At 45.8% G+C, this 24,652-nt stretch overlaps 1 protein-coding gene across 4 annotated transcripts; it reads left to right on the top strand.

Annotated features, from left to right (window-relative positions):
- Positions 1-2: 2 nt before the first annotated feature.
- Positions 3-23,665, top strand: TLCD3A (TLC domain containing 3A). 4 transcript variants are annotated; one of them, XM_008695296.2, is made up of 5 exons: positions 3-336; positions 16,496-16,579; positions 20,041-20,245; positions 21,412-21,507; positions 21,998-23,665. In XM_008695296.2, the coding sequence occupies exons 1-5, from the start codon at positions 182-184 to the stop codon at positions 22,265-22,267; spliced, it is 810 nt and encodes a 269-aa protein (XP_008693518.1). In that variant the 5' UTR covers positions 3-181; the 3' UTR covers positions 22,268-23,665. The 4 variants fall into 4 exon arrangements, with proteins under 4 accessions (XP_008693518.1, XP_040497050.1, XP_040497051.1 ...); XM_040641115.1 differs by lacking the exon at positions 3-336 and adding an exon at positions 15,794-16,069; XM_040641116.1 differs by lacking the exon at positions 16,496-16,579 and having other exon boundaries at positions 4-336.
- Positions 23,666-24,652: the final 987 nt, after the last annotated feature.

Genomic DNA, 24,652 nt, shown 5'->3' with positions numbered 1-24,652 from the left:
CTCTGGTCGCCCGGAGGAGGCGTTCCCGTCACGTTCCGGGAGTTTCCCCGGGTAGCCCTGTGGTCCCGCGGCCCCTGCCTGCGCTCAGCTCTCCTTAACATGATGGGGTCCCGCTTCACCTCGCCGAGGGCGCGCCCCCCACTGAAGGCCCCGGTGTTGGGGAGGGCCTGGCCGCCCTGGCATGACCCCCAGTGAGGGTAAGCCCCGACAGCGTCGCGACCGACCGACAGCAACCTTCACAGGCCGCGAAGCCGGCGATCCTACAGCTCCCAGGGCCCCCTTGGTCAGTGGCAGTAGGTGTCCCCCTGCCACCGGCGGGAGAATTGACCCCAGCTGGTAAGTGGCGATGTTGCCAAGGACAGTTTGTCGGAGGGACAGCGTCCACTTACAGTTAAGTTCCCCATGTGCCAAGCCTCTAGGCAGAGTTTTCTGGGGGTGTCTGCAGCTTCTCCTTGCGGGGGGCGGGGGTTGGTGGGCGTGAAGAGCCAGATTAGACAGTGCGCCGCCGCTGGGGAAATGTTTACTTTCTGATACTCAATATCTGGAGTGTAAGTCCCATTCCAAGACTAATAAGCTGTGTGTTCTTGAGCAAATCACTCCATCTGCCCTGCTTACCCTGCAAGGATAAAAAGCGCTATGCAAATTTAAGCTAGTAATACAGGTAATATTAGGGTGCCTAGCTTTTATGCACCACAAAGGAAAGAGAGGCCCGATCACCCTGTGGAACCACTTTTCCTCCAGACATTTAAAACAATGAGGCGATGGCAGCCAAGGAAGAGTTGTTTTACTAGTTAAACATTGTGAAATTGCAAAATGGATGAGTCCCTGGCCCCACTCAGCTTTTCTTTTTAAAATTTTATCGAAGTTGTTTGTAGTAAAAACCTGGAAGCAATTTCTAACAATGAGGGAAGGCTTAAAAATATAAGTCGGCTATACGATAGTAGTGTATTGACACATAAAATCGTGGTTTTGAAAGTTACTTAATGACATGGAAAAATGTGCTTAATATATACTAGAGAGTGAAATGTACATTTGAGAAAGCGAAAATGTCCAGCGTGGTCCCAGTTTATGTGTATTTTGCATGTATTAAAATGATAGCAAAGAAATAGTGCTTTTCTGTGGATGCTGGAATGTACACTCTTTGTACATTTTCCCAAAATGTCTACAAATAGCCTGTAGGACTTTTATAATATTTTTTTTTAAAAAAAGGTAATTTTATCCACCTGTTTTGGATCTTTATCTTTTATATCCGGGCATAATTTACATATAGTAAAATTCACCTTTCAGTTTATAATGCCATGAGTTTTGATAAATGCCTGTAGTCATGTCACCACCATCCCAATCAAGTCCTAGGACGGTTCTGTCATTCCTCCAAATTCCCTCGTGCTCAGCCCTGTTGCCTGGCAACCACTGAGCTGATTTCTGTCCCTACAATTCAGCTTTTTTAGAATGTTATATAGATGGAATCATATAACATGTTGCCTTTTGAGTCTGGCTTCTTTTACCTAGTATGACGCTGTTGCGTTTCATCCGTGTTGTGCATGTATCAGTAATTCATTGCTTCTTGCTCAGTGGTAGTCTACGTGGCTGTACCACAATTTATTTATCCATTCCTTGTTTGAAGGACATTTGGGTTGTTTCCAGTTTTGGGCAATGATGAATAAAGCTGATATAAACATTTGTGTGCGGGCTCTGTGTGAACAAAAGTTTCCATTTTATTTGGGTAAATACCTAGAAGTGGGATTGCTGGATTGTATGGAAAAATCTGTGTTAAACTCTGTAGAAAACTGGTAAACTGTTTTTCCAAAGCGGCTGTATCATTTTTGCATTCCTACCAGTGCTGTATAAGAGTTCTGGTTGCTCATAGAGCTTATTTTTAATGACGCTAAGACCTAACATTTCCTAACCCCTAGTATAATGCCAGGCACCATGCTAGGCAGGCATTGTCTCTTTTAATCCACACGGCAATCCTGCGGTTAGAAATTAGTATCATTGCCCCATTTAGCAGATGAGAAAATGGAGATGTAATTACAATACAAAACTTGTCTAAAGTCCCATAGCTAACTCTTCCGAACATTGATTCACTCATTCAGTAAACTCAATAAATATATTGAATGAGTGAACGAATGTTGCTGCTGTTCCTTCTGGAGGTAGGCGCTGGGCTAGGTGCTGGGAACTTAGCAATCATCAAAGGAGACCAAGTGCCTGCCTCCACAGAGCTATTTCCATGTCTGAAAAGGGTATTCATACAAATAAACATAACCATGATAGGTCCAACAAAAGACAAATAAAGCATATGTCGAAAGACTCTCTTGATAGAGTGTCCTGATTGGATTTGGGGGTCAGGAAAGGCTTTTCTGAGGAGGTGATTTTTAAGCTGAAGCAAAGTGTGGGAGATGGGAAGAATTGGAGGTGACAGATGAAAGGAATGGTATGTGCCAAAGCCTTTAGGATGGAAGAAATTGGCCAGGGGGTTGGGACTTTGAACGCCAAGGGGAGAATGGTACAAGAAGAGGCTAGAGCAGTAGGCAGTGCCAGATGACTGAGGCTCCTGGAGGTCCCGTTAAGGAATGGGAAGCCTTTGAAGGACTGTAAGCAGAGAAGTGATAGGATCAAGTGTAGCATGCCTGCCGTCAGCCCTGGTCCTCTCATTTTTGTTTTCTCTGCTTCTGAGCAGCTCGCATTATTGTGGCCGGTCAAGAAACTAGGGTGACCATCTCCAGTCCAAATTCATGCTGTCCAATTTCCACTGATTGTCCTTTTATGCATCCATTGTCAACTCTCAATTGCATTCCCCCTGCTTCCCTGTTCTGAAGCTCCCAACTCAGTGATTTCCTTTCTCCCTCTTTGCAGAGAAGGTACTAGTAATGAGTATAAGCTTGAGTTTAAGAGAGTTGCACAGTACAAAAAGTGTACTTTTGTACTTTGTGGAAGATAAAAGAACAGAGATACAGGTGGACACTAGGTTTTAAAAGAAAGGCATTAAGAGGGCGTCTGGGTGGCTCAGTTGGTTAAGCGTCCGACTCTTGGTTTCAGCTTGGATCATGATCTCGGGGTTGTGGGATCAAGCCCCGCTCTGGGCTCCATGCTGGGCATGGAGTCTGCTTAGGATTCTCTCTTAAAAAAAGGGGGCATTAGGGGCGACTGGGTGCTCGGTCGTTAAGCGTCTGCCTTCGGCTCAGGGCATGATCCCAGGGTCCTGGGATCGAGCCCCACATCGGGCTCCCTGCTCTGCTGGGAGCCTGCTTCTTCCTCTCCCACTCCTCCTGCTTGTGTTCCCTCTCGCGCTGGCTGTCTCTCTCTCTGTCAAATAAGTAAATAAAATCCTTCAAAAAATTTAAAAAACAAAAAACAAATGAGCTGAGCTTTAAAAAAAAATTTTTTTTTTCCCTGTGGGATGGGGTATAGCTGGTGACTATTGGTGACTATTACAGAAAACATATTTTCTCACTTGATATTTTATCTTATTCTAATACTTAAAACACACTCACATACCTTGGAGACCCTGTCTTTTAATGGGCAAGGGGAAAAGGGGCGCCTGGGTGGCTCAGTCATTAAGCGTCTGCCTTCAGCTCAGGGTGTGATCCCAGCGTTATGGGATCGAGCCCCACATCAGGCTCCTCCGCTGGGAGCCTGCTTCTTCCTCTCCCACTCCCCCTGCTTGTGTTCCCTCCCTCTCTCGCTGGCTGTCTCTCTCTGTAAAATAAATAAATAAATTTATCTTAAAAGGGAGGGGCATTAAAATAAGTAACAGGCTAGACTGGTTTATTTATGATAAACAGAAAAGAGAAATGGAAGAAGTACAAAAAATGGAAGAAGTCTGGAAAGACAGATTATACGGTCTTAAGATAAAATATGGATGTTGACATATATGAGAAGTTTGAGGATGGCATCAAAATGAAATGGAAAAAAACAGTAATCCCCAGAAGAATTTTCATAACATTTCTCATTATGCCAAAAATAAATTAAGTCTATGGGATGGAAGTATTAAGTAGTTTTAAAATAGCCTTTCACAATGAAATCCAGTGAGCTCTCTACATTTCATGTGCCTGTCAATTTAGCATTTCTTTCTAACCCGGTTAAAAGGAGTCTCCAATACCCTGTTGTATTTGCACTGGTTTCGTAGCCGTACTACATTAATAGACAGGGTGCAGAGTATGTTATTTTATCAGATCAAGACCGTATCATTCTTCATTTAAGCTTCCCCTCCATAATGACCTTCTTTAAATGCCTCAGCTTTTTGTGAAATGTCTTGTAAAAAAAACCTGCAAGACTTCTGAATTACCTGATCCTTCCCCACTAAGCCAGTAGCATAGCCCCTTCCCAACACTGTGTTAACCAAAAATACTCTCTACAAATTTCCAAAATGCCCCCTAGGACTCTCAAACCCCATCATACACAGAACTGTTATCACTATGGGTGGCAAAGTTCCCACGTCAACTTGTAATGGAGGAATCGAGTTTGATCTCTGCAAGAAATCTTGTTCAAAAAATGTTTCCTTGGCACTCTTTTAAGGACTATTTTTAGTACATGGCTTTTCATGATGATACAGTCTTTTGCTGACCAATCCTCAAGTTTTTGAATATCTTGAACACCACCGCTTGTCCTGGAGTGGCATTCAGGGGTTCTGCTTGTTCCCCTCGGCTGGACACCCAGTTTTGTTTTGATTGGTACTCTGGTTCTCCGTGCATGCCCGTTCTTGCTAAGCAGATCATAATCTCCAGCTAGCTTCAGTAGCTCCCCTGTTCCCACGATCGTGGCTCAGGCATTCAGTCATGCATACATGCTAACTCCCAGATGTTTGTAGAACCCGTCCACATTGGCTACTTTGGGTTCACATTCAGTAATTCCTTCACCTACTCAACAAGGTGATAATTATACAGGCCAAAATGACAAACCCTTTTGTGTAAGTCTTACACTTTACAACAAAAACAATATTTGTTTTATAAAATTGACATTAACTAACTAGTACAATCATTATAATGTAGCTACCATTAATTCATTGTATCTAACACCCTTAAGTGTCCAGTATCTTTTAATCTTTCTTGAGTCTGGATCCCTTGGAGGACATGAAGAACTCTATATAGATCTTTCCCCCAGAAAAATATACATTTGCACATTTTGCATGCAATTTTAAGGGAAGGGGAGTTCCACTGAATATTTCTTAAACTTCTTCAAAAAAACAAAACAAACAAACAAAAAACCTCTTTTTTAAGCCCATGTCTCCTTCTGCCAAACATAAAAATCTTATGAACAACCTTCCTACACGTAATATTCTCCAGTTTCACAATCTCTGATAACACAGTTGATATCCCTTCTCTACCAGCCAAGAATATTTTGCCTGGCTATATTTTAGGTCTACATCGGAAAGCCAGTTAAAAGTTTTATTTCCTGGGGTGCCTGGCTGGCACAGCGGGTGAGCGTCTGCCTTCGGCTCAGGGCGTGATCCCGGCGTTCTGGGATCGAGCCCCACATCAGGCTCCTCCGCTATGAGCCTGCTTCTTCCTCTCCCACTCCCCCTGCTTGTGTTCTCTCTCTCGCTGGCTGTCTCTATCTCTGTCAAATAAATAAAAATAAAATCTTAAAAAAAAAAGTTTTATTTCCTAAATATAATATTGTTCAAGATCCTGATGGCTTCCTCCACCCCAGTCCCCCATTGAGAGTCACTGCTGTGAGACCGCTCGCGCAGCCATCATTGGTCTCCAAATCTTCTATATCCACACTCGGCTTTCTCTCCTTGGCGTCAGTCACATAGTTACAGCTGCCTGTGAAAATCCTCACGTTGCTTATTCTCAATTGCTCTTTTTCTTTGCCCTCACCGCCCTTGCCTAAACATGCTTCTCTGTTGGGTTTAGAGTTTAGCATTTTATGGGTAGATATAATCCACTACACTAAATGACAGTGGGTGGTTTTAGGGACTAATAGAATAAAGTGTATTTGCATAGTATTTTATACACAGCTTAAATATCTTCATATATATGTGTGTATATATATGTGTACGTATATATATATATGTGTGTGTGTACACACACACACATACATAAATAATGGGGAAAAATCTTGGAAAATCAAAGCCATCGTCTTCCAAGAGCTTATACGACACTTTGACACTTTAAAAAAATGATGACTCCGGGGCACCTGGGTGGCTCCGTTGGTTAAGTGTCTGCCTTTGGTTCAGGTCATGATCCCAGAGTCTTGGGATTAAACCCAGATCAGGCTCGCTGCTCAGCGGGGTCCTGCTTCTCCCTCTCCCATTCTCCCCGCTTGTGCTCACTCACTGTCAAAATAAATAAATAAGATCTTTAAAAAAATAAAAAATGATGCCCGCAAAAGCATGTTATACATATGTCATGTTTTAAAAAATATTCCCTTTCATGTATTTTGGGGCACAGCGTGCTTTTCTTCATCGAATTTGTAACTGTGTTTCAAGATAACATGGCTGTAAAGAGCAATGTGCCTTAGAAAACCAAGCATGTCTAATAATTAGAGCTATTACTTTCGAGGAGCTTATTATGATTTTCCTTTTTTTTGATAATTATGTAATAACCATTTTTATTGGAGAAACTCGTATAACGCAGGAAAATGTAAAAGTCACTCTTAATTCACCTTACCCCATGTACACACGAAACCAACACAGGCACATACACACTTCTCTCTACAGAGGTTAGCAAACTGTTTGCAGTTTGGTGTTTTTTCCTTCCAAACCTTTCTTTGCATGATTATATAGCCGTATATGTACTAATCACATTTATAGTTTTTTTTAAATTATAAGTTATATCTCACTGTACTTATTGTTCAGTGATTTGCTTTCTTCCCTTTAACAGTATGTTCTGGAAATCTTTCTTTGTATTTTGGTCTGTCTCCTTTTAATGGCTATATAGTATTCTATAATTTCACCATACCATAAAATATTTTATTACTTTTTTACTGGATATTTAGATTGTTCCTAATTTTTTGCTTTTGCAAAAAAAATTATATCCTTGTAATACATAGTTATACTTCTGTTTTTTTTTTTTTTAAGATTTGTTTGTTTATTTGACAGAGAGAGCACAAGCAGGGGGAGCAGGAGAGGGAGAAGCAGGCTCCCCACTGAGCAGGGAGCCTGATACGGGTTCGATCCCAGGACTCTGGGATCATGACCTGAGCCAAAGGCAGACACTTAACCGACTGAGCCACCCAGGCTCACCACATATTTATACTTCTACCAGCATTGAGAAAAGTGCCTATATCCTTGTATCTTTATGTACACTAGATATTATCAGTTTTTTAAATATTTACTTATAAAGCTTTCATTGACCTTGTTGTATTTCTTCTGTGTATTTTCAGTTTATATTATTGGAATAATTCTCTTGGGTCATTTGTGTTTCTTCATGATTTGTAGGATTTCTTGGCTATTCTGAATATTAACCCCTACTCTGCTATATACTACAAATTTTTTTTCTAAACTATTACTTGTTTTTAACTTGTTAATAGTGCCCTTTGATGTACAATTTTGTTTTTAGCATACACAAATCTGTCCTTTTCTATATGACATCTGGGTTTAATGCCTTGTTTGGGAAAGCTTTTTCTAGCCTGTGAATTATAAAAATATTTTTCAAACTTTTCTTCTAATACATCTGTAGCATTGCTTTTCATGTTAAATCTTTTATATATCTGGAATTTATGTTTGTGTCTGGCGTGTGGCATTGTATTAGTTTTCTAGGACTGCCGTAACAAATTACCAAAGGCTGAGGGCATATGACAGCAGAAATTAATTTTCTCAGGTCTGGAGGCCAGAAGTCTGAAATCAAGGTGTTGGTAGGATTGATTCCTTTTGGGGGGCTCTGAGAGAGAAACCGTTCCAAGGCTATCTCCCTTAGCTTCCAGTGGGTACCACCAGTCCTTGGCATACCTTGGCTCATAGATTGATCATTCCAATCTCTTACTCCATCTTCACATCACCTTCTTTTCTGTGTCTGTGTCCTTTTTGTCTCTTACACGGATACTCTCATTGGATTTAGGGCCTACCCTAATCCAGTATAGTCTCACCTCGGTCCTTACCATAATTAAATCTGCAAAGACCCCATTTCCAAGTAAGGTCATGAGGTTCTGGGAGGACGTGAATTCTGCAGGGACAGTATTCAACTGATTTTATTTTTTCCAAAGGAAGACTAACGGTATCTGTGGTTTTCTTAGCCTTCCTTTGCTCACAAGTATGATGTGTTTGCCAAAGATTAACTTTAGTGGGTCTGGTTCAGGACTGTGTTTTAGTCCATTGAGCTATTTGTTTCTCATACACTGTTTCAATTATGATAATTCGAGGGTGTTTTGATATATTGTAAATTCCTCCCTCTCCCCAGTGTTCTTTATTCAAATATTTCTTGGTCATTCTGGCACATTTTCTCTAATTCGTATAAGCTTTAGAAAGAGCTTACTGAGTCTATGAAAATCATGTTAAGAATTCCATGGGAATTGTACTGAATTTAAAGATCAATTTGAGGAAAATTGACGTGTTTACAGTATTGAATCTTCCCTTTAGGACCATGCTCTCAATTTGTTTAGGCTTTTATATCTTTCAGTAAAGTTTTGTAGCTTTCTCCATATAGGTCTTGCATTTTTCTTGTTAGGTCTAAAACTAACAGATTTTTAAAAATTTTTTTTAATTTTTAAAAACGATTTTATTTATTTATTTGACAGAGAGAGAGGGAGCACAAGCAGGGGGAGCAGCAGAGGGAGAGGGAGAAGCAGGCTCCCCGCTGAGCAGGGATTCCTGATGCGGGGCTCGATCCCAGGACCCCGGGATAATGACCTGAACTGAAGGCAGACGTTCAACCATCTGAACCATCCAGGCACCTCACTAACAGATTTTATAAATTAAAAAAATATATCTGAAGCTAATATAACACTGTATGTTAACTGTACTGGAATTAAAAATTTAAAAAGACTGCAAATGGTCCTCCTTTTCTGTTACATTTTCTAATTGATATTTGCTGGCTTATAGAAAATCCGTTCAATTTTGTGTATTGGTCTTCTTTCCAGCCACTTTACCTCAATTCTTTTATTCTATATTTCAGTTGATTTTCTTAGTTTTTCTTGATAAATTACTATATTCTCTTTCTTTTCAACGTTAAAATCTTTTTGAAGGTTTATGTGTGTGCTGCTGTATTGGCCAGGACCCCAGTAGTAGAGCGTTCAACAGCTGCAGATTGAATGAACATGGCGCTTAAAATTGAAATAGAAGAAAACATATAAAGATGAACCAATCAAGCCACAGATGCTGCGTAAGGAAATAGTGGACTTGCAACACATGAAAGAAGGAAAGTGGCAGAATCTTGGCTAGTCAGTGCTTCCTGTTCTTCACGTTGGGGTAGTATTTAAAACTCTGAATCCTTCCGAGACCTCTGCTGGGCAGCTCCATCAGGTTACCTGCCAACAGGGGAATTTGCTCTGCCTCCAGGGCAAATGTATTTCCGTCTGGCTCATAACTCACCAGTTTATTCAGCCTTTCGACTCACAATTAGTAGTTTGCGAGGTGGGTCACAGATAGGTGGTGACACTCAGCGGCCACATAAGCGTGCGCTAGTGGGCTTGGGGCCGAGCTCTCGGTGCTGTGTGTAAGGAAGATTCCCTTCCCAAATGAGTTTAGTCCTTGTAACTAATTAGCTTTCTCTGCAGTGTTTTTAGTTCTCAGCCATAATCTTGTCGAGAGGTAATTAACTCTGGGGTGGAAATTGCCTGTGCGTGGTAAAAGACACTGCAAGCTTAGCTTCACAAAGAATGGTTTTCCTTCGTTGCTTAAACAGGCACCAAGGGCCTACGTAATTACAGTTTACTAAATAGGTTAATAGAGCTCAGCCTATAAAAAGCAAAAACTAGATACTGAAATAGCAGCTTGAGTTTCTATAGATATTATGATACCCACTTTAAAGACAGAAACCGAATGCTAATAAGGATGGGACTCTTATACTATTTTTAAGTTTAAAGTTACCAGAACAGATGAAGACCTTGTCTATGTTTTTGTGCCAAAGTGTGCATCTATGGACAAACCCACTCTCCCCCAGTTAAGAATTCCTTTCAAACAAGTGATAACCCACTTTGAAAGATAATCTATAATCATCAAAAATCAGATTACTTCTTACTTATTAAAAACAAGGTTTGTAAAGATTTTAATAACATTGAAAATACTTATAAGTGAAATATTATTCAAAATTAATTTAAAGCATGACCTCAATAAAAAATATAGGGGTGCCTGGGTGGCTCAGCCGTTGCATGTCTGCCTTCGGCTCAGGTCATGATCCCAGGGTCCTAGGATCGAGCCCGGCATCTCGGGCTCCCTGCTCGGCAGGAAGCCTGCTTCTCCCTCTCCCACTCCCCCTGCTTGTGTTCCCTCTCTCTCTGTCTCTCTCTCTCTATCAAATAAATAAATAAAATCTTTTAAAAAGAAGAATAAAAAATACAATAAATGCATTTAAAGAGGACTGGGAAGAATTTTACCAAAATGTTAGTACCTGAGAGTAGTATCTCCCAGTGATGGCATTATTTGTGATTGTTTTCCATAGTGGGCATGTTTTACTTTCTAACATATATTTTTTTTCTAACATATTTTTTAAAAGAATTTATTTAGAGAGTGCATGCGAGCAGTGGGAGGGATAGAAGGAGAGGGAGAGAGAGAACCTCAAGCAAACTCCGTGCTGAATGCGGAGCCTGATGCTAGGGTTCGATGTCACGACCCTGAGATCGTGACCTGAGCTGGAATCAAGAGTTAGTTGTTTAACCGACTGAGCCACCCAGGTGCCCCTAGCATATATTTTGAGCAAAAAATTAACAATACCATCAGAGTTTAGTTGAGTAAGCAAAACAAACCTGTTACGGAATTATTTCCGAGATGCGAAGACACTAAAAATTATTGATGTGATGATTTAGGAAGGCAGCTGAAATTGTTCCAGTTTGCTGGTTCTAACTCATTTCAAAGGCAATTTCCTTAATGGTTCCATGCCCTTGAATATTTTTTTTTTAACTTGAGTTTAGAACTCACACTACTTTTGGTTAGGTGTGACTATCTGCAAACGAGCAAATTTTTGCACTTACAGCAAAAGAAATATGTGAGAGTGCCTTAAAAATATAAAGCAATACATCAAGGCAAGTACTATATAATCAGTTCTTTGTGTAAATTATGGTCTTTATTGACATGGATCATTATCACGGCGCACCGGAGCAAGGAGCTGCCTGCGGTGCGCCGCTGTGGTCCCTGTTTGTAGAAACCATGTGCTTGGGGTGTGGCTGTGCCTCTTAGACGTAGAGTTTGCTTTTGCAAATAGCCCAGGATAAAGCTGAGGGAGCTGCAGCCTGGAAGCTGGCTAAGGCCAGACCTCGATCGTCTGTAATCCGGTAGGTGTGTACCGAGAAGTTTCACTTCAAGTAACTGTGCGGCAGGGTACGGAGATAAAGAAGAGTGAGTCCCTTGCCCCTGCCCGGCGTGTAGTTTATTTATTTTTATTTTTATTTCTGAAAATCTCTCATGGAGTTCTCCCAAGCACCCTGTGAGGTGGGTGGAGGAACCCGTATTTTACAGAGGTTAAGTGGTTTTCCCCATGTCACACAGCTTCCGTGTCGCAGAGCCAGTGCTGGAACTCAGGCCCTCTAACGCTAACCCCCGCGCTGTGTGTCACGGCGGCCTTCTGGACTGACGGGCCCTGCCTGCCCATCAGAGGCCTGCAGTCTAAAGGGGAAATAAATGTACAAGCACCAGGGCAAGGCCGTACTGATCAGGTATTCTTGTGGGGTGCAAGCAGAGTACAGGAGAAAGAGGGGGAAGGCGACTGAGTAACCTCCTCCTGGCCACATTCTGGCCTGAGAACAAGGCGCCTCCTTACTTGGGCCATAGATCTTCATTTTTTTTTTTTTTAAGATTTTATTTATTCATTTGAGAGAGAGAGAGAGAGACAGCCAGCGAGAGAGGGAACAAACACAAGGGGGGGAGTGGGAGAGAAAGAAGCAGGCCCCCAGTGGAGGAGCCTGATGTGGGGCTCGATCCCATCACGCCGGGATCACGCCCTGAGCCGAAGGCAGACGCTTAAGGACTGAGCCACCCAGGCGCCCCATGGGCCATAGATCTTCAAATGCAATATGGCTTTTGCTGGCACCCGCCTAAAGGGAATGCTATTCCATAAAAGGCTGTCTCTTTCTAACTCTTTGTACACCTTTTACCCTTCTCTGTGTCTCACAGCTCCTTCTTCTATTTACTTGTTGTGAATTCCAGTCTCTGGATCCTTATCTCTGTTTATTCTCCAGAGTCAAAGGATATGTATCTTGGCCTTTTTATTCCCTGTAACTGTACTGCTCCCAGTCTTCTGATAGACCTTCTTCCTGTGCTGTATCTCTCTGTCCATCTCCCATCATTTTATTTCTTCCCTTGTTCTTCTTGCTCTGTCTCTGCTTCTAAAGCCGGTAATACAGAAGTGAAGTGCAGTTCTAAGCAAAATAACCCATTTCAGAATAGAGTTTCATTTTCTCTGTTATGATTTTTTTTTTAGTAGATGGGTGGATAGAGACCTCCAAGGTCTCTCAGTTCTGGAGCTTGAAGTGAAGATGTTTCGTGTGTGAATCTCGGTGGCTTTTCCTTGGTGTGTTTTTCTGGATGGGAAGAAAATGTCCTTGATCGAGGGTAGCAGCCCGCACACTACGTATCTTCATGACATTCACCTGAGTATTCTCAAGAGTCTCTTACAAGTAAATATGGTATTTTCCGTTTAAGGCTAGAAAAACCAGCGAGCAGAATGGGGAGAGTTCTAATACCCTAATGGTATCCAGACTGGGGTTTAAAGGAATGGGAGAGAGAGGGTAGAAACCAGAGAAATCCCACCGTGGCTCTCCCAAACTGGGAGCTTTATCAGTTCCCATTCAAGGGAATTTTGTATATGAGTTCTTATTTTGTAAACGAGTCTTATCTTGACATCTGGTAACCCAAACCTCACTCTCAAAACCCACCTAAGAGGCGTAACTAAAAACTCCTAAGTCCCAACTCTACAAGATGAAATCACCCTGAACGTGAATCAGGAGCCCGGGTGACTTGAGCCCTGCCGCGTCCTAGAGTGGCACGTCAGTTTACCATTCAGCTACAAGACGAAGTGATATGTTCACCTACCCCACCAGGTCATTTTGAGACCCAAGTGAGATTAATATATGTGAAAGTGATTTGAAAAATTGTAAAGGCATCTATAAATATGAAATGATATTAATAATGGCAGCATCAGAGCCCATAAACTACACTCCACACATTATAAATTTGTGAGGAAACAGGAACAGTGGTTATTAATCAGAAACTGTATTGTGGAAAACAACGACTCTTCCCTTGCTTATCAAGTTTGGAGGCAGCGTAGTTGTTAAGCACGCTGACCTTGAGGCAGAAAGTAATGAGTTCAAATCCCAGCTCTGCCACCAGGCCTGCGAACTTGGACCAGTGTTCTCATTGCTCTGGGACTTATTTTGTGTGCATGCACGCACACAGAGGACAACAGATTCCTTGTGAGGATCCAATGACATAATGCTTGTAAAATGTTTGATACAGTGCCTGGCACATAGTAAATATTCAATCAATATTAGCTTTAAAAAATACCAAGTATTTCTTGAGCACTGGCAATGTGCCAGGCCTAACTTGGGAAACAAAATGAAAAGACACCTTCCTGTTTCGAAGAACAGTTTGGTAGGGAAACATACATATAAATAAAACCCAACATGCCCACTATTCAAATGCAGAAGTGATCTAGAGGGGAATTTATAAATGTGCCTACAAGAAACAGATAGAAACCTTCCTGGAGAAGGAAACACAGCTCAAAACTTTGAAGGGTAAGTTTGTGTGAAAAAGGCTTTATCATTCGCCGGAGGGGTTGAAAAGCCAAGGCTCGTGTTTATGCTTGTTGGCTTCTGGTGATTCAAGCTTAACATTCTGGAGATTTCATGAGCTTGGTGTTGGAAACTGATTTTACTTGCTCTTTTCTATATGTGAAACATCTGTTGTTTTGTTTGCATTTCGTAGACCCCGTAGGGGCTGCATAGACAACTTCTTGCATAGGGACTAGATTGGTTCCCACCACTTAGAAGTGTTAGCATCCTTGCTGCGTGGTGCTGATCCCTTTAAGGAGAGCAGGCAGGGAAGACTGGTAAGCACTTACCCCTCTCTGGAAAAGCTGGAGCTGGAGGTGACTGGGATAAATAGGGAGGGGATAGAAAGTGGAGTGCGTATGCATTTGCTCTGGAGACAGTGAAAAGCTTACACACAGGTGTCCTTTGTCCACACGCGAGTGTGAGAACACAGAAGGCTTTGCATTTGCCAGATGCCGTGCTCCCAAACTGAAGTGTCTTTTTCGGTTCACCAAGTATGTTAGCAATGAATTTGGGAGTTTGGGATGCTACCCTAACTGGAAGAAATTTCAGACTTTCCTTTGGGTATTCTGTTCCCTTAATGTTGGTTAAATCCCTCTACTTAATACGTAAGAAGACGTTAAAAGCTGTGTTTACCTGCTTCTACATCGGTAACTGCTGTGTTAGAGAAATGTAATTGGCATCTACCTGAAATCATGTTATAAAAGTCATAGAATCACAAGAATTTAGAACTGGAAGAACCTTAAAGACCTTGTAGTTCAGCTTCTTCATTTCGCAAATGAGGAAAACAGTGGCCCAGAGAGGCTGAGTCCCACTGTTTTAGAGAGTCAGTCCCTTTTAGGGGGCTTTCCTCAGCATGTTGCATGGTGGTGATGGGAAGAGACCCACAGAGCCTTTCAGGCGCAATAGGCGTAAATGAATTATCTTTCCCCACGTTAGCTGAGGAAGATAGAGACCAAAGCAAAGTAAAACGTTGGGAAGTCCCAAGAGGGAGAGAAGCCAGCAATGCTGAAGCTACTGTATTGGCCCACGTGACTGGTGCTGAGTGAAAATGATTTCCAACGCGTTCAAATTTAGGGCACCTGGATGGAGAACTTTAAAAAAAGAAAACATTGTCAGCAGCCCCCGAGACTGCCGAGTGTCTTGGGCCGAAGGCGAGAGGCGGTACCGCGGTGCCGCAGAAAGTCCGCGGACCTGGTGTTCCACCTGCCTAGGCCGATGGAGAGGAGCTGCTGGATTCCGCAGCCGGAGTTCAGGCTTTTAGGAGCGACCCGCCCCCTCTGGAGGAACTGCCGCAGTTGGCCGGACGTGGAAAAGCCATCTCTGGCCTACAGAGGGATCATTTCCCTAAGACTCCTATTTGGGCGCAAGAGTGCTTGGTAGATAAGCCAGGCGGGCAGATGGCCACAAGCCCACCCGTCCTCGCCTTCCTGCTGCCAGAGAGATGCCTCGGCCCGGAGGCTCGCCCACCCGCGTGGTGGGGGGTCTCCACCAAAACCTGGCCTTCTCGGGGCCTCCCCCCCGCCCCGGCCCCTTCGCCTGGGGCTGGGGAGCCGAGCTGTGGGCAGGTGCCGGGCGTTTCTTCGGTCGGGCCGGTCCCGCAGGGAGGGGGACGCGTCCGCGGTGACGGAACAGAAGCCCCGAGAGCCTCGGCCCTTCCCACCGCTGCCCCGGCCCCGCGGCCGCTCGGGAGGCGGCGGCGACCGCTCCACGCCGCTCGTGCGGGGCGCAGCGTCGGCGCCCTCGGAACCTCCCGGGCCGCAGCTCGCCGCCGCCGCCCACTCGCCGGCCGGGGGAACCCGGGGAAGCCTCGGGGCCCAGGGGCGGCGGCGGCGAGACCCCGCCCCGCCCGGCCGGCCCGCGCCTATCGCGGCCGCCGGCCTGGTCACGCGGAGAGTGGCGCTGCGGGCTCGGGGCCAGCGCCCGGCGGCTGCCGGAGTCGCGGCGGGCCGGGGCCGGGACCGGGGCGGGGACGGAGGGCGGAGGGTAGAAATAGGGGCGGGCGGGCTGCGCCAGTCGGGAGTTGCGCGGAGCCGACCTGAGCCAAGCCGAGGGCGCCGAGCGCGACCACCGACCCCCGAGCACCCATGCTGCTGACGCTGGCCGGGGGCTCGCTCTTCTTCCCGGGGCTCTTCGCACTCTGCACCTGGGCGCTGCGGCGCGCGCGGCCCGCATGGAGCGACTCGGACTGCGTGATGATCAGCACCAGGTACGGGCGAGGCCGGCGCCCCCCGCCGCCCCCCGCCCGGCCGCGCGGAGACCCGCCCCGCCGGCGCCCGCCCCTGCGCCGCGCCGAGGGCGGAAAAGGGGGGCGACAGGAAGCGAGGGGGCTGCCTCCCTGGTGCCTTGCCCCTCCGGGGCGCTGGCCGGAGCTCTCCGAAGCCCCCGGCGTCCTCTCGGGAGGGAGGGCGAGAGGGAGGAGGATGGGGGGGCGCCCACGCGGGTCGGGACCGGGCGGGAAGCTCTGGTCGATGTCTGCCAGCTGCTTCGGGGTCGGGAGCGCGGCGGCGGCCGTGCCCTCTCCCTCACCGCACTGGCAGCCTCGGGGAGAGGCAGGTTGAAGGCTCTGGGCTTTATGCTGTCCACTGGACTGGATTTTTTTTTTTTTTTCCTTTTCTTTTCTGCCGCACGTTAGGCTGGTTTCTTCAGTGCAGGCTGTGCTGGCCACCGGGTCGGGGATCGTCATCATCCGCTCCTGTAGCGACGTGATCACTGACAGGTAACATCCAATGCCAGGTGAAAGCACAAATGACAGCGGTGAACTTTTTCGAAGTTTCCACATTTGAGTGGCTCCCAGGAGCTAGTTGTTTATCAGCACATGCGGTAAGGTAGCTGATTGATGGGAGAACTTGGGCACCATAATTAGTCCCTCCTTCTCTCTTTACCTCTTTCAGCCTCGCCCACTTAAGACAAAGTAAACTGAAGACATGCTAGAGAATGGCAGGGTCTAAATCTGATTTAAGGTGGCCCGTTGATTCAAGTTCCTTATGGGATAGTGAGTGTGAGAATTATTTGGAAGTGGGAATCTGGCTTTTGGGTCTTTTAAATGATTTCACTGGAGTCCTGATCTGGAGTATTCTTTGGCCAACGTATATGCAGTGTGATTGGCAGAAACCCTCTGTGGAAAGGAACAAAGCCACCAACCCTTCCTTTACAAGTGCTGCTCATGTGTCTCCTGTGGATTCGCTAAAGGCAATGAAAAGGTTCCCCGTGCTTTCAGGAAACTGACCTGTACCTGAATTCGAGCTCAGTCCAGAGACAGGTCAGGAAATGTGCATCTAGGGAAANAAATCATAAAGACCAGGGCGGTCTACTTTGTATGTAGTGTTTAGACCTGGGCAGTTGTTCCACCGGCCCCCGAGTTTTCTAAAAAGCTATTTTTTTTTTCAACTGTCTTCCTAGAACCACTCTTACCTTCTCCTCCTTAAAGAGTGATAGTCAAACGTGCAGGGAAAGTCTCACGGCCTTTCCTAGTCCTTTTCTCATGTTGACTCTGCAAAGTGTCCTGCTTTTTACCAGTTAAGAGTGGAATCGGATGGGAGCAGGAGTGCGGTACTGATTTCCCTGTGGCCTGCAAATTTAGTGTCTGGATCTTTCTTAGGATTAGTCCCGCCATGGTGACTTTTGTGCTTTTCTTCCTATGCCTCTTTTTGGACAAAACCCAGCTATCGGCAATGAATTATAGATGCTGAGAGAAGATAGGCCAAGTGACCTTGACTGCATATACCAAAGGCTAACACATTTGCTTGGCTGGGTTCAGTTTTTTATTTTCATTGAGCATTTTCTGATCGTGTAACAAGGTCCCTGACTGCCCCCAGTTTGTCATATCAAATTTGACAGCAGCCTCCTTTGCTAAGATTAAAGTGACAAATGTGACTTTGCAGTATTTTTTTGAGCTGATGTGAGGGCAAGCAGCAGGCAACTATACATTTCAGAAGGTATTTACACACCGCTAGCTGTCAGTTCTGTAGCCCGCTGTTGTGGTATCCCCTCCGAAGCGCTGTGTTCTTCGTGGCTGGATCACGGTAGCACACCCGAGTCTGTTTTCCGGTTCCCCCTTTTGTGTATCCTTATGCCTTAGGTTCTCTGGTCACAGAATGGACGTAGGCATTTCTGTGCTCCCCACCTCTGCATGTATGCATAAGGATGTTCTAAAGGCACCGAGATCGTCTTTAAAAAAAAAAAAAGGCCTTTTGGGGCTCATATACTGTGCACTCAAATATTTTTCTATCGTACACCTTCTTTTTTAAAAGATTTTTATTTGAGAGAGCACGTGTGACTGTGCTCAAGTGGGGGGGCGGGGGGGTGCAGAGGGAGAAACAGACTCCCCGCTGAGCAGGGAGCCCGATGCCGATGCCTGGCTCGATCCCAGGACCCTGAGATCATGACCTGAGCCAAAGGTAGACGCTTAATCGACTGAGCCACCCAGGCGCCCCTATTATATATCCTTTCATTTTATGCCTTCATACGGAATACATATCTGTAAATCCCCCCGAATTATATGCATAATGTGGTGTGGGACCAAAGATTTCAGGAGATTCTTAAAGGAGTCCAGATGCCCAAAAGGGCTAAGTGTCCTAGCCCTAGGCAATTTGATCGGTTTAAGCATGTATATTTGGGTAGTACTTTTTATGTTTAAAAGGACTTTGACACTTCTAGTTTTTTAATCCGCATAAGAACTTTGTCAGGGAAGTAAAACAAGAATTATTGTCCTGCTACTACAAAGAAAGTTAAGTCCCAGGCTGGTCGTTGTTAAGATTATAATCCAGACCTCTTGTTAATGAATCTTCAGAGAATTCTCCCTATCAGCCACAATTTCAGATCTCATTGAATTGGTACTATGTGCAAGATATTACAGTCCTAGGCTCCACTCCAGGGGAGCTAAGCTTTTAGTAGTTCTTCATAGTTATTTTACTTGGAATTGCTTCAAGAAAGCAACTGGAGACCATAGATGGGCAGTGGAATAAATATCACACCTTTTTGCCAAAATGGAACCTCGCTAATGAATTCACATACACATCTAGTCTATTTGCCATTGTTACTTTGCCTGTTTTGTTGCTTCTTAATTTAGTCATGCCCTGGGAAGTGCGGACTGGTTCAGGAACAGAATTTGAACGGCGCCCTCTATAGAGTATATTCCCAGTGTTGTGGTTCAGTGGACTGGCTTCTTAGGAAATCACCCGACACAAAGTTAAAAATACAGAGTTGAGCTCCCGAGGCCTCCGGGAGTGGAGTCCTTAACAAGCACGGCAGGTGATTCTGGGTTCGGGTAGTTTGAGAACCGTGACACTAAACTGTGTCTTCTGACACGTGGGTTCTCAGTGAAAATGTGCTGATTGAGTGAAGCTAACCCTCAGCAGAGTATATGATTTCTATTTTGATTTTTTCCCCACATTTTCTGTAGTGTGATCATTTCTCATTTGAGAACAAAATTGTCGAAACTAGAGACTTTCCTTCTAATCTGCTCTGGGACCGTGATAAACAATCATTTAGACTCAGCAAATATGTATTTAACCCCTTTGGGCAAGTAAATGGGAACATCGTCTTTTGTCCCAGCTTCTCTTCTGATATCTGACTGCTGTCGGGTAGTCCTTGAGCTCCAGCCTCCTTTCCAGATGTATTTTTCTTAATGAGTGGAATTGGGATCAGCCATAGAATTGTAAAGAAAAATGGTCAGGGTAGTTTCCCAGAAACTCCCTAAAGTGGGGTTGCAAGCAGATACTCGAGGAAACTCCCAACTGTTGAGCAACTAAGTGGAGTTAAACTGGAAATATTGGATTGGGCATTTGGGACACCTTCAAACAAGTTTCTTGGTGGGGCTAATGAATCATTTGTAGAGATATCTGTATCAAAGTTAGCTTATATTACAAAACGCCAGAAAGTCCATTAGAAAGGAGTAGCTAAATCAGCGAAATGGTGACAGCTGGTTACTGAAACTCATGGTGCTGAGGGAGTCCCAGCCTTCCGCCTTTGACACTTACTAATTGGCCCTGTAATTGAGAGAAAAATCTTCACTCGCCTTATTTATCACGGTCAGCATCTTCCTTGTAAAGTGTTTGGAGTCAAAATAGCTGGCGAGGCACAGAGCTGAAGGGGATGTGTTTGGGAAGAGGTCGGCTTTGAGCCTTCGTAGCTGATCTCCCTCACCATCTCACGGACTGTTCGTGTGCTTTCTTCTAGGCACTGGCTTGCCCGACAGTATGTCTGGTTCTTGATTCCATACATGATCTATGACTCCTACGCCATGTACCTCTGTGAGTGGTACCGAACCAGAGACCAGAACCACAGACACTCCCTCACCACTTTTCGGAACTTCCTAAGTAAAAACCGCCTCATGATCGCACACCACGCGGTCATTCTGTTTGTCCTTGTGCCAGTTGCCCAGGTATGGCCTTCCAGAACAGCCGCTAGCAGACTCGGTCCTTCGTTTCCTCCTGTTAAACTGGGTATCTTGACCATTACGTACAAGTCTGGATTGTCCCTCTTTCCTTTCCCCTTCCTCCCGTACCCACCGGCCTGTGCCAGCTACCTCCATGGTAAAATCTCCCCGGCAGATCCCGTCGGAAGAAAATGCACCCTGCAGTGTTGCCGGTCCTCCTTACCAACAGTACCCTTCATGCAGTCCCCCAGCCCTCTGATTCCCTAGGCTCTGTCTTTAGTTTTACAATATAAAAACGGTATACAGTACAATACAAAACAACATAAAAATTGTTTTAAGAAACTGAGAGTAGCTCAGTCAACTGGTGATTTGCTCTAACGGTGTCAGAGAGAACTCTGTGCTGTGTTGATGTCACAGAAACTTGCTCTCAAAGCAGATAGCCTTATAACTTCTCCTCGGGTCCATGTCCCCGCCACCCCCCCGCCCCCGCCACAACAAGGAAGAGAGGCGGGACTGCAGAAAGGAAGTTAGTCATTCCTGAGTGCCTACCAGGTGACAGTTTCTGGACTGCCAAGCTGATTGCTTTCTACTAATAATTAGAAGTTATTAGAAGTGACAACTAGATCTTGTTCGCCCTGTACCAGAGGTGAAGGAACTGGGGGCTCTGAGAGTTTATTTATTGTACCCAGTGGTAGTAAGTGGCAGAGCTGCTGTTCGATGCTGTCCTGTTTTTTTGACAAGATAAAAGGAGTGGTGTGGAGTACATTACATTCTTAAAGAAGTTTCTCCTGATTGCTTTGGGACCCTGACACCTAGCACAGGGCCTGGCACATATTTTTTGGCCAAGTGCCCTTGGCATGACTAAGTTAGATACCCAAAAGTAGGCTACAGGGTTCCTTCCGGCTGACACTGAAATTCAGAAAAAGCTTGGTATGTGATGCAATCAGCTGACCTCTGAAGTTGCCTCTGGAGCTTGGGGATTTGACCCTCCAAGTTCTCTCGCTATGGAAGCAGCAGAGTATTAATCAGGTCTATACTCGCTCATTTAGCATTTCCCTTTCCCTGCATGGTCTCTCATGGTTACCCTTTCTAATAGCCCCCGTTAGAATTTTCCTTCCGGTGGTTCCTTAACTTCCAGTTCTTATTTCTCTTGTTCTCCCCTCTCTCCGCAGAGGCTCAGGGGAGACCTCGGGGACTTCTTTGTTGGCTGCATCTTCATGGCAGAGCTGAGCACTCCGTTTGTGTCGCTGGGCCGAGTTCTGATTCAGGCACGTGCGGAGGACTTGGCCGTGGCGGTGGGAGGAAGCGGGCCCTGCTCTCCCCTGGCGGGCTGCGGGGTGTGCAGAAATCCCTTAGTGCTGGGAATGGTGGGACAGGAGACCCTTTAACAGACGTAAAGTTCAGTTGGTCTTCTGAGCCTTGGGGGTGAAATTGTACCTTTGATTCAAATTTGATAGTTTTTTAGGTACTTTTTCCTGGTCACAGATTTTTTTTTGTTGTTTTGGTGTTTTTTTGTTGTTGTTGTTAAATCCACTGTTCCTGTGTGCCTGCTGGCTGGGTGGCTTAGGCCAAATTCAGTTATCACTGTGGGAAAAATGACGAGCCTGTGTGCACACAGAAACAGAGCAGCACTCCGTCAGCTTTGCCACAAGCGTCAGAAGACTAGACGCTTGGCGTTATTGCCGGGGGACTCCGGCTGGTCGTTCCTGGAAGGCTCGGCCTCGTGCTAACTGCATTCTCCTCCCCCTTCTCCTGCAGCTGAAGCAGCAGCACACGCTTCTGTACAAAGTGAACGGAATCCTCACGCTGACCACCTTTCTTTCCTGTCGGATCCTCCTTTTCCCTTTCATGTACTGGTCCTACGGCCGACAGCAGGGACTAGGCCTGCTCCAAGTGCCCTTCAGTATCCCTTTCTACTGCAACGTGGCCAACGCCTTCCTCATCGCTCCGCAGGTCTACTGGTTCTCGCTGCTGTGCAAGAAGGCGTCCCGGCTGTTTGACACCCCCCTGGCCAAAAAGGATGGCTAAGTGCTCCCGGGAGCCGGGCAGTGAGGGTGCCTCCTCACACGAGCTGCCTCTTCTACTCGGTGCTCCCATGGACCAAATCGTGCCCTGGGTGGCCTCAGCCTTTTGGGTCTTGATAAGCAGATGGGTTTGAGTTTTTCTAAAGAATATTCATATGGCCTCCCTCTTCTAACCTGCCTCTTTTGCAAAAGCACTTTTTTCTAAGTAACAGCGATTGGATCCTGTCAGACCTCCACTGGCAGCAAGGTGGTTTTAACGCAAGCCCGAGGATCCTTCCTTGGGTCTTACCTCAAGGGTTCTGGGAGGTAGAAGCATGGGGGTGTGGAGACAGCTGGACTAGGGTGACGAGTTCTGGGCACCCACCTGGCCCTGCCCACAGTTTGGCGGCTACCCACCTTTCCGACCACTCAGGGCAGCATCTCGCTTACTGGGCCAGCAGCAGCAAGTGATGAACTTGGTTCTTGACATAAGTTCTTGTGCTGTTGGCCTGGGAAAAGCATTGTGGGTAGGTCGTTTTTTTTACTGTTTACTAGATAACCTATTGCTCCTATGCCTCGGCCTGTCATCCACGTGCCAACACTGAACTCCCATGTCCACTGACTTCCATTCAGAAGTCTTCCTGGCAGGGGGGTAAGAGGCAGGGAAGGGAACCTGAGGCACTGGAGTGGGGCGGGGGGAGACTGAGAGGTCAGCGCCATTGCAGGCTTGACTTGGGAAGACCAATGTCAAACCGTGAGCCTGTGAAGTCACAAACACTATTTCTTTCTTAGCATGTCCCCTCAAACCCAGCTTTCACCATGTCCACACGCACAGGATGCTGTTAAAAACCGCAGGGGTAAAGTGACGTGGTGCCTGTCAAGCTCCTTCCTGGGTAACCCCATTCGTTGACATTGTCCTTTTCATAGGACGTGGAAACAGGCTTCTGTATTCCGAACGTGAGCGGCCTCATCCAGGCCGCCTCCTGATAAGCCAGAGCTCGTGTTCCAAAGCCTGTTCCCACAGGAGCGTGCCGCCACTGTGCCGCAGAAGGCCGGGGGGCAAGAGTGCAGGATAGCCCTGGCCAAAATACGTCCTGTGGACTGACTCACCTGCCACTTGCAAATAGGATCTTCTGGTGCCAACACGAACTGTTCCTTACCCACGGGGTGGGTTTTAGAAACTGCTACCATGAAGTTTTTTCTTCAAACGGTAGTAAAAATCTAGAAGTTTTAAAGTGCCTTTTAATTCATTGTTGTCCGTGAACTTGTAGTACTGATACGTAACAGTGTCTCAGATTGTTTCAGTCTTTAATGGGTGCCATTTAAAAATGTCAAATGCTGTAATTTTTTTTTACCGTTTTTGTTTACTGTCAATATAGCTTTATAAATCACCCCTGTGGTGATTAAATTGCACTAATATTTCCCAGCTTCTTCTCATTTGTGAAATACATCAATACCGATTTCTTTTCAGACCCATCCTGACCTGACTGGACTCCCTGCTGTGTGCTATTGTTCCTGGTCTGTGTTCCCATCCACGCCTCCGGCAGAGGTGGGGTGTGGAGGGGTGTGGGCGTGCCTTCAGCATGCAGGAGGGCCTAGCTCATACCTTCCTCTAACATGCTTCTGGGGTTCCGAGAGTACATCGCCGGGTCCTCGAGTTCAAGCCCAGTGGTCGGGCGACTCTTGGCATGGTCTTCTCTTCCTACGTGAATCCCACTTGGGAGCCGGGAGGGAACCGGAATGATGCCTTATTTTGAATGAGGGTAAGCATATGAAGGTGATGGGGCATATCCTTTCCTCTCAAACGCCTCCCCAACCAGTTCTCCCAGTTTTGTGATATACACTGGACACGTCAAGGTCACGTTTTTACGCCTCTGTGTACACCACCGCCTGTTCCCACTCACTCTTGAAAACCATGGCAGCCTACCCCAGGGACAAGAGAATTACGCCCATCCTTTAGACGCATCTCTGGTGTTTACCGGACTGTTTTACGCCCGCCCCTCCCGGATCCACTAAATGGAGTTAAGACTGTACGGCAGAAGTCCTGCACTCAGTACGCGCCCATTTTCTTGGGGTTATTAGTCTACTCCCTGACATTTAATTTTCTTGGTCCAATGTTCTCCTTTAGCAGTGGGGCAGGGCTCTTGGGTTCACAAATCACATGGCGAGTTGGTGGCAGAAGAGTTTTTTTTTCTTGCTGCCCTTTCCAAGACACCACGAAATGACTCTTAAAGAGGGTTTCAGTGCAAAAGAACATATACCTTGTAATTTTTCCGCTTGGGTGGTTCCACCTTTGGACTTCTGTGCCAAATTCTAGGGTGGGTAAGTCCAGTTACGAACAAGTTCCTCCCAGCCTGCCTTGATGTCTTAGCTGAGCCCAATCGCAGAGCATATCTAAGCCTAGACTACG

This window comes from Ursus maritimus, unplaced genomic scaffold, assembly GCF_017311325.1.
Source record: "Ursus maritimus isolate PB19 unplaced genomic scaffold, ASM1731132v1 scaffold_24, whole genome shotgun sequence".
Taxonomy (NCBI): domain Eukaryota; kingdom Metazoa; phylum Chordata; class Mammalia; order Carnivora; family Ursidae; genus Ursus; species Ursus maritimus.
This window is presented reverse-complemented; position numbering and strand designations above follow the sequence as displayed.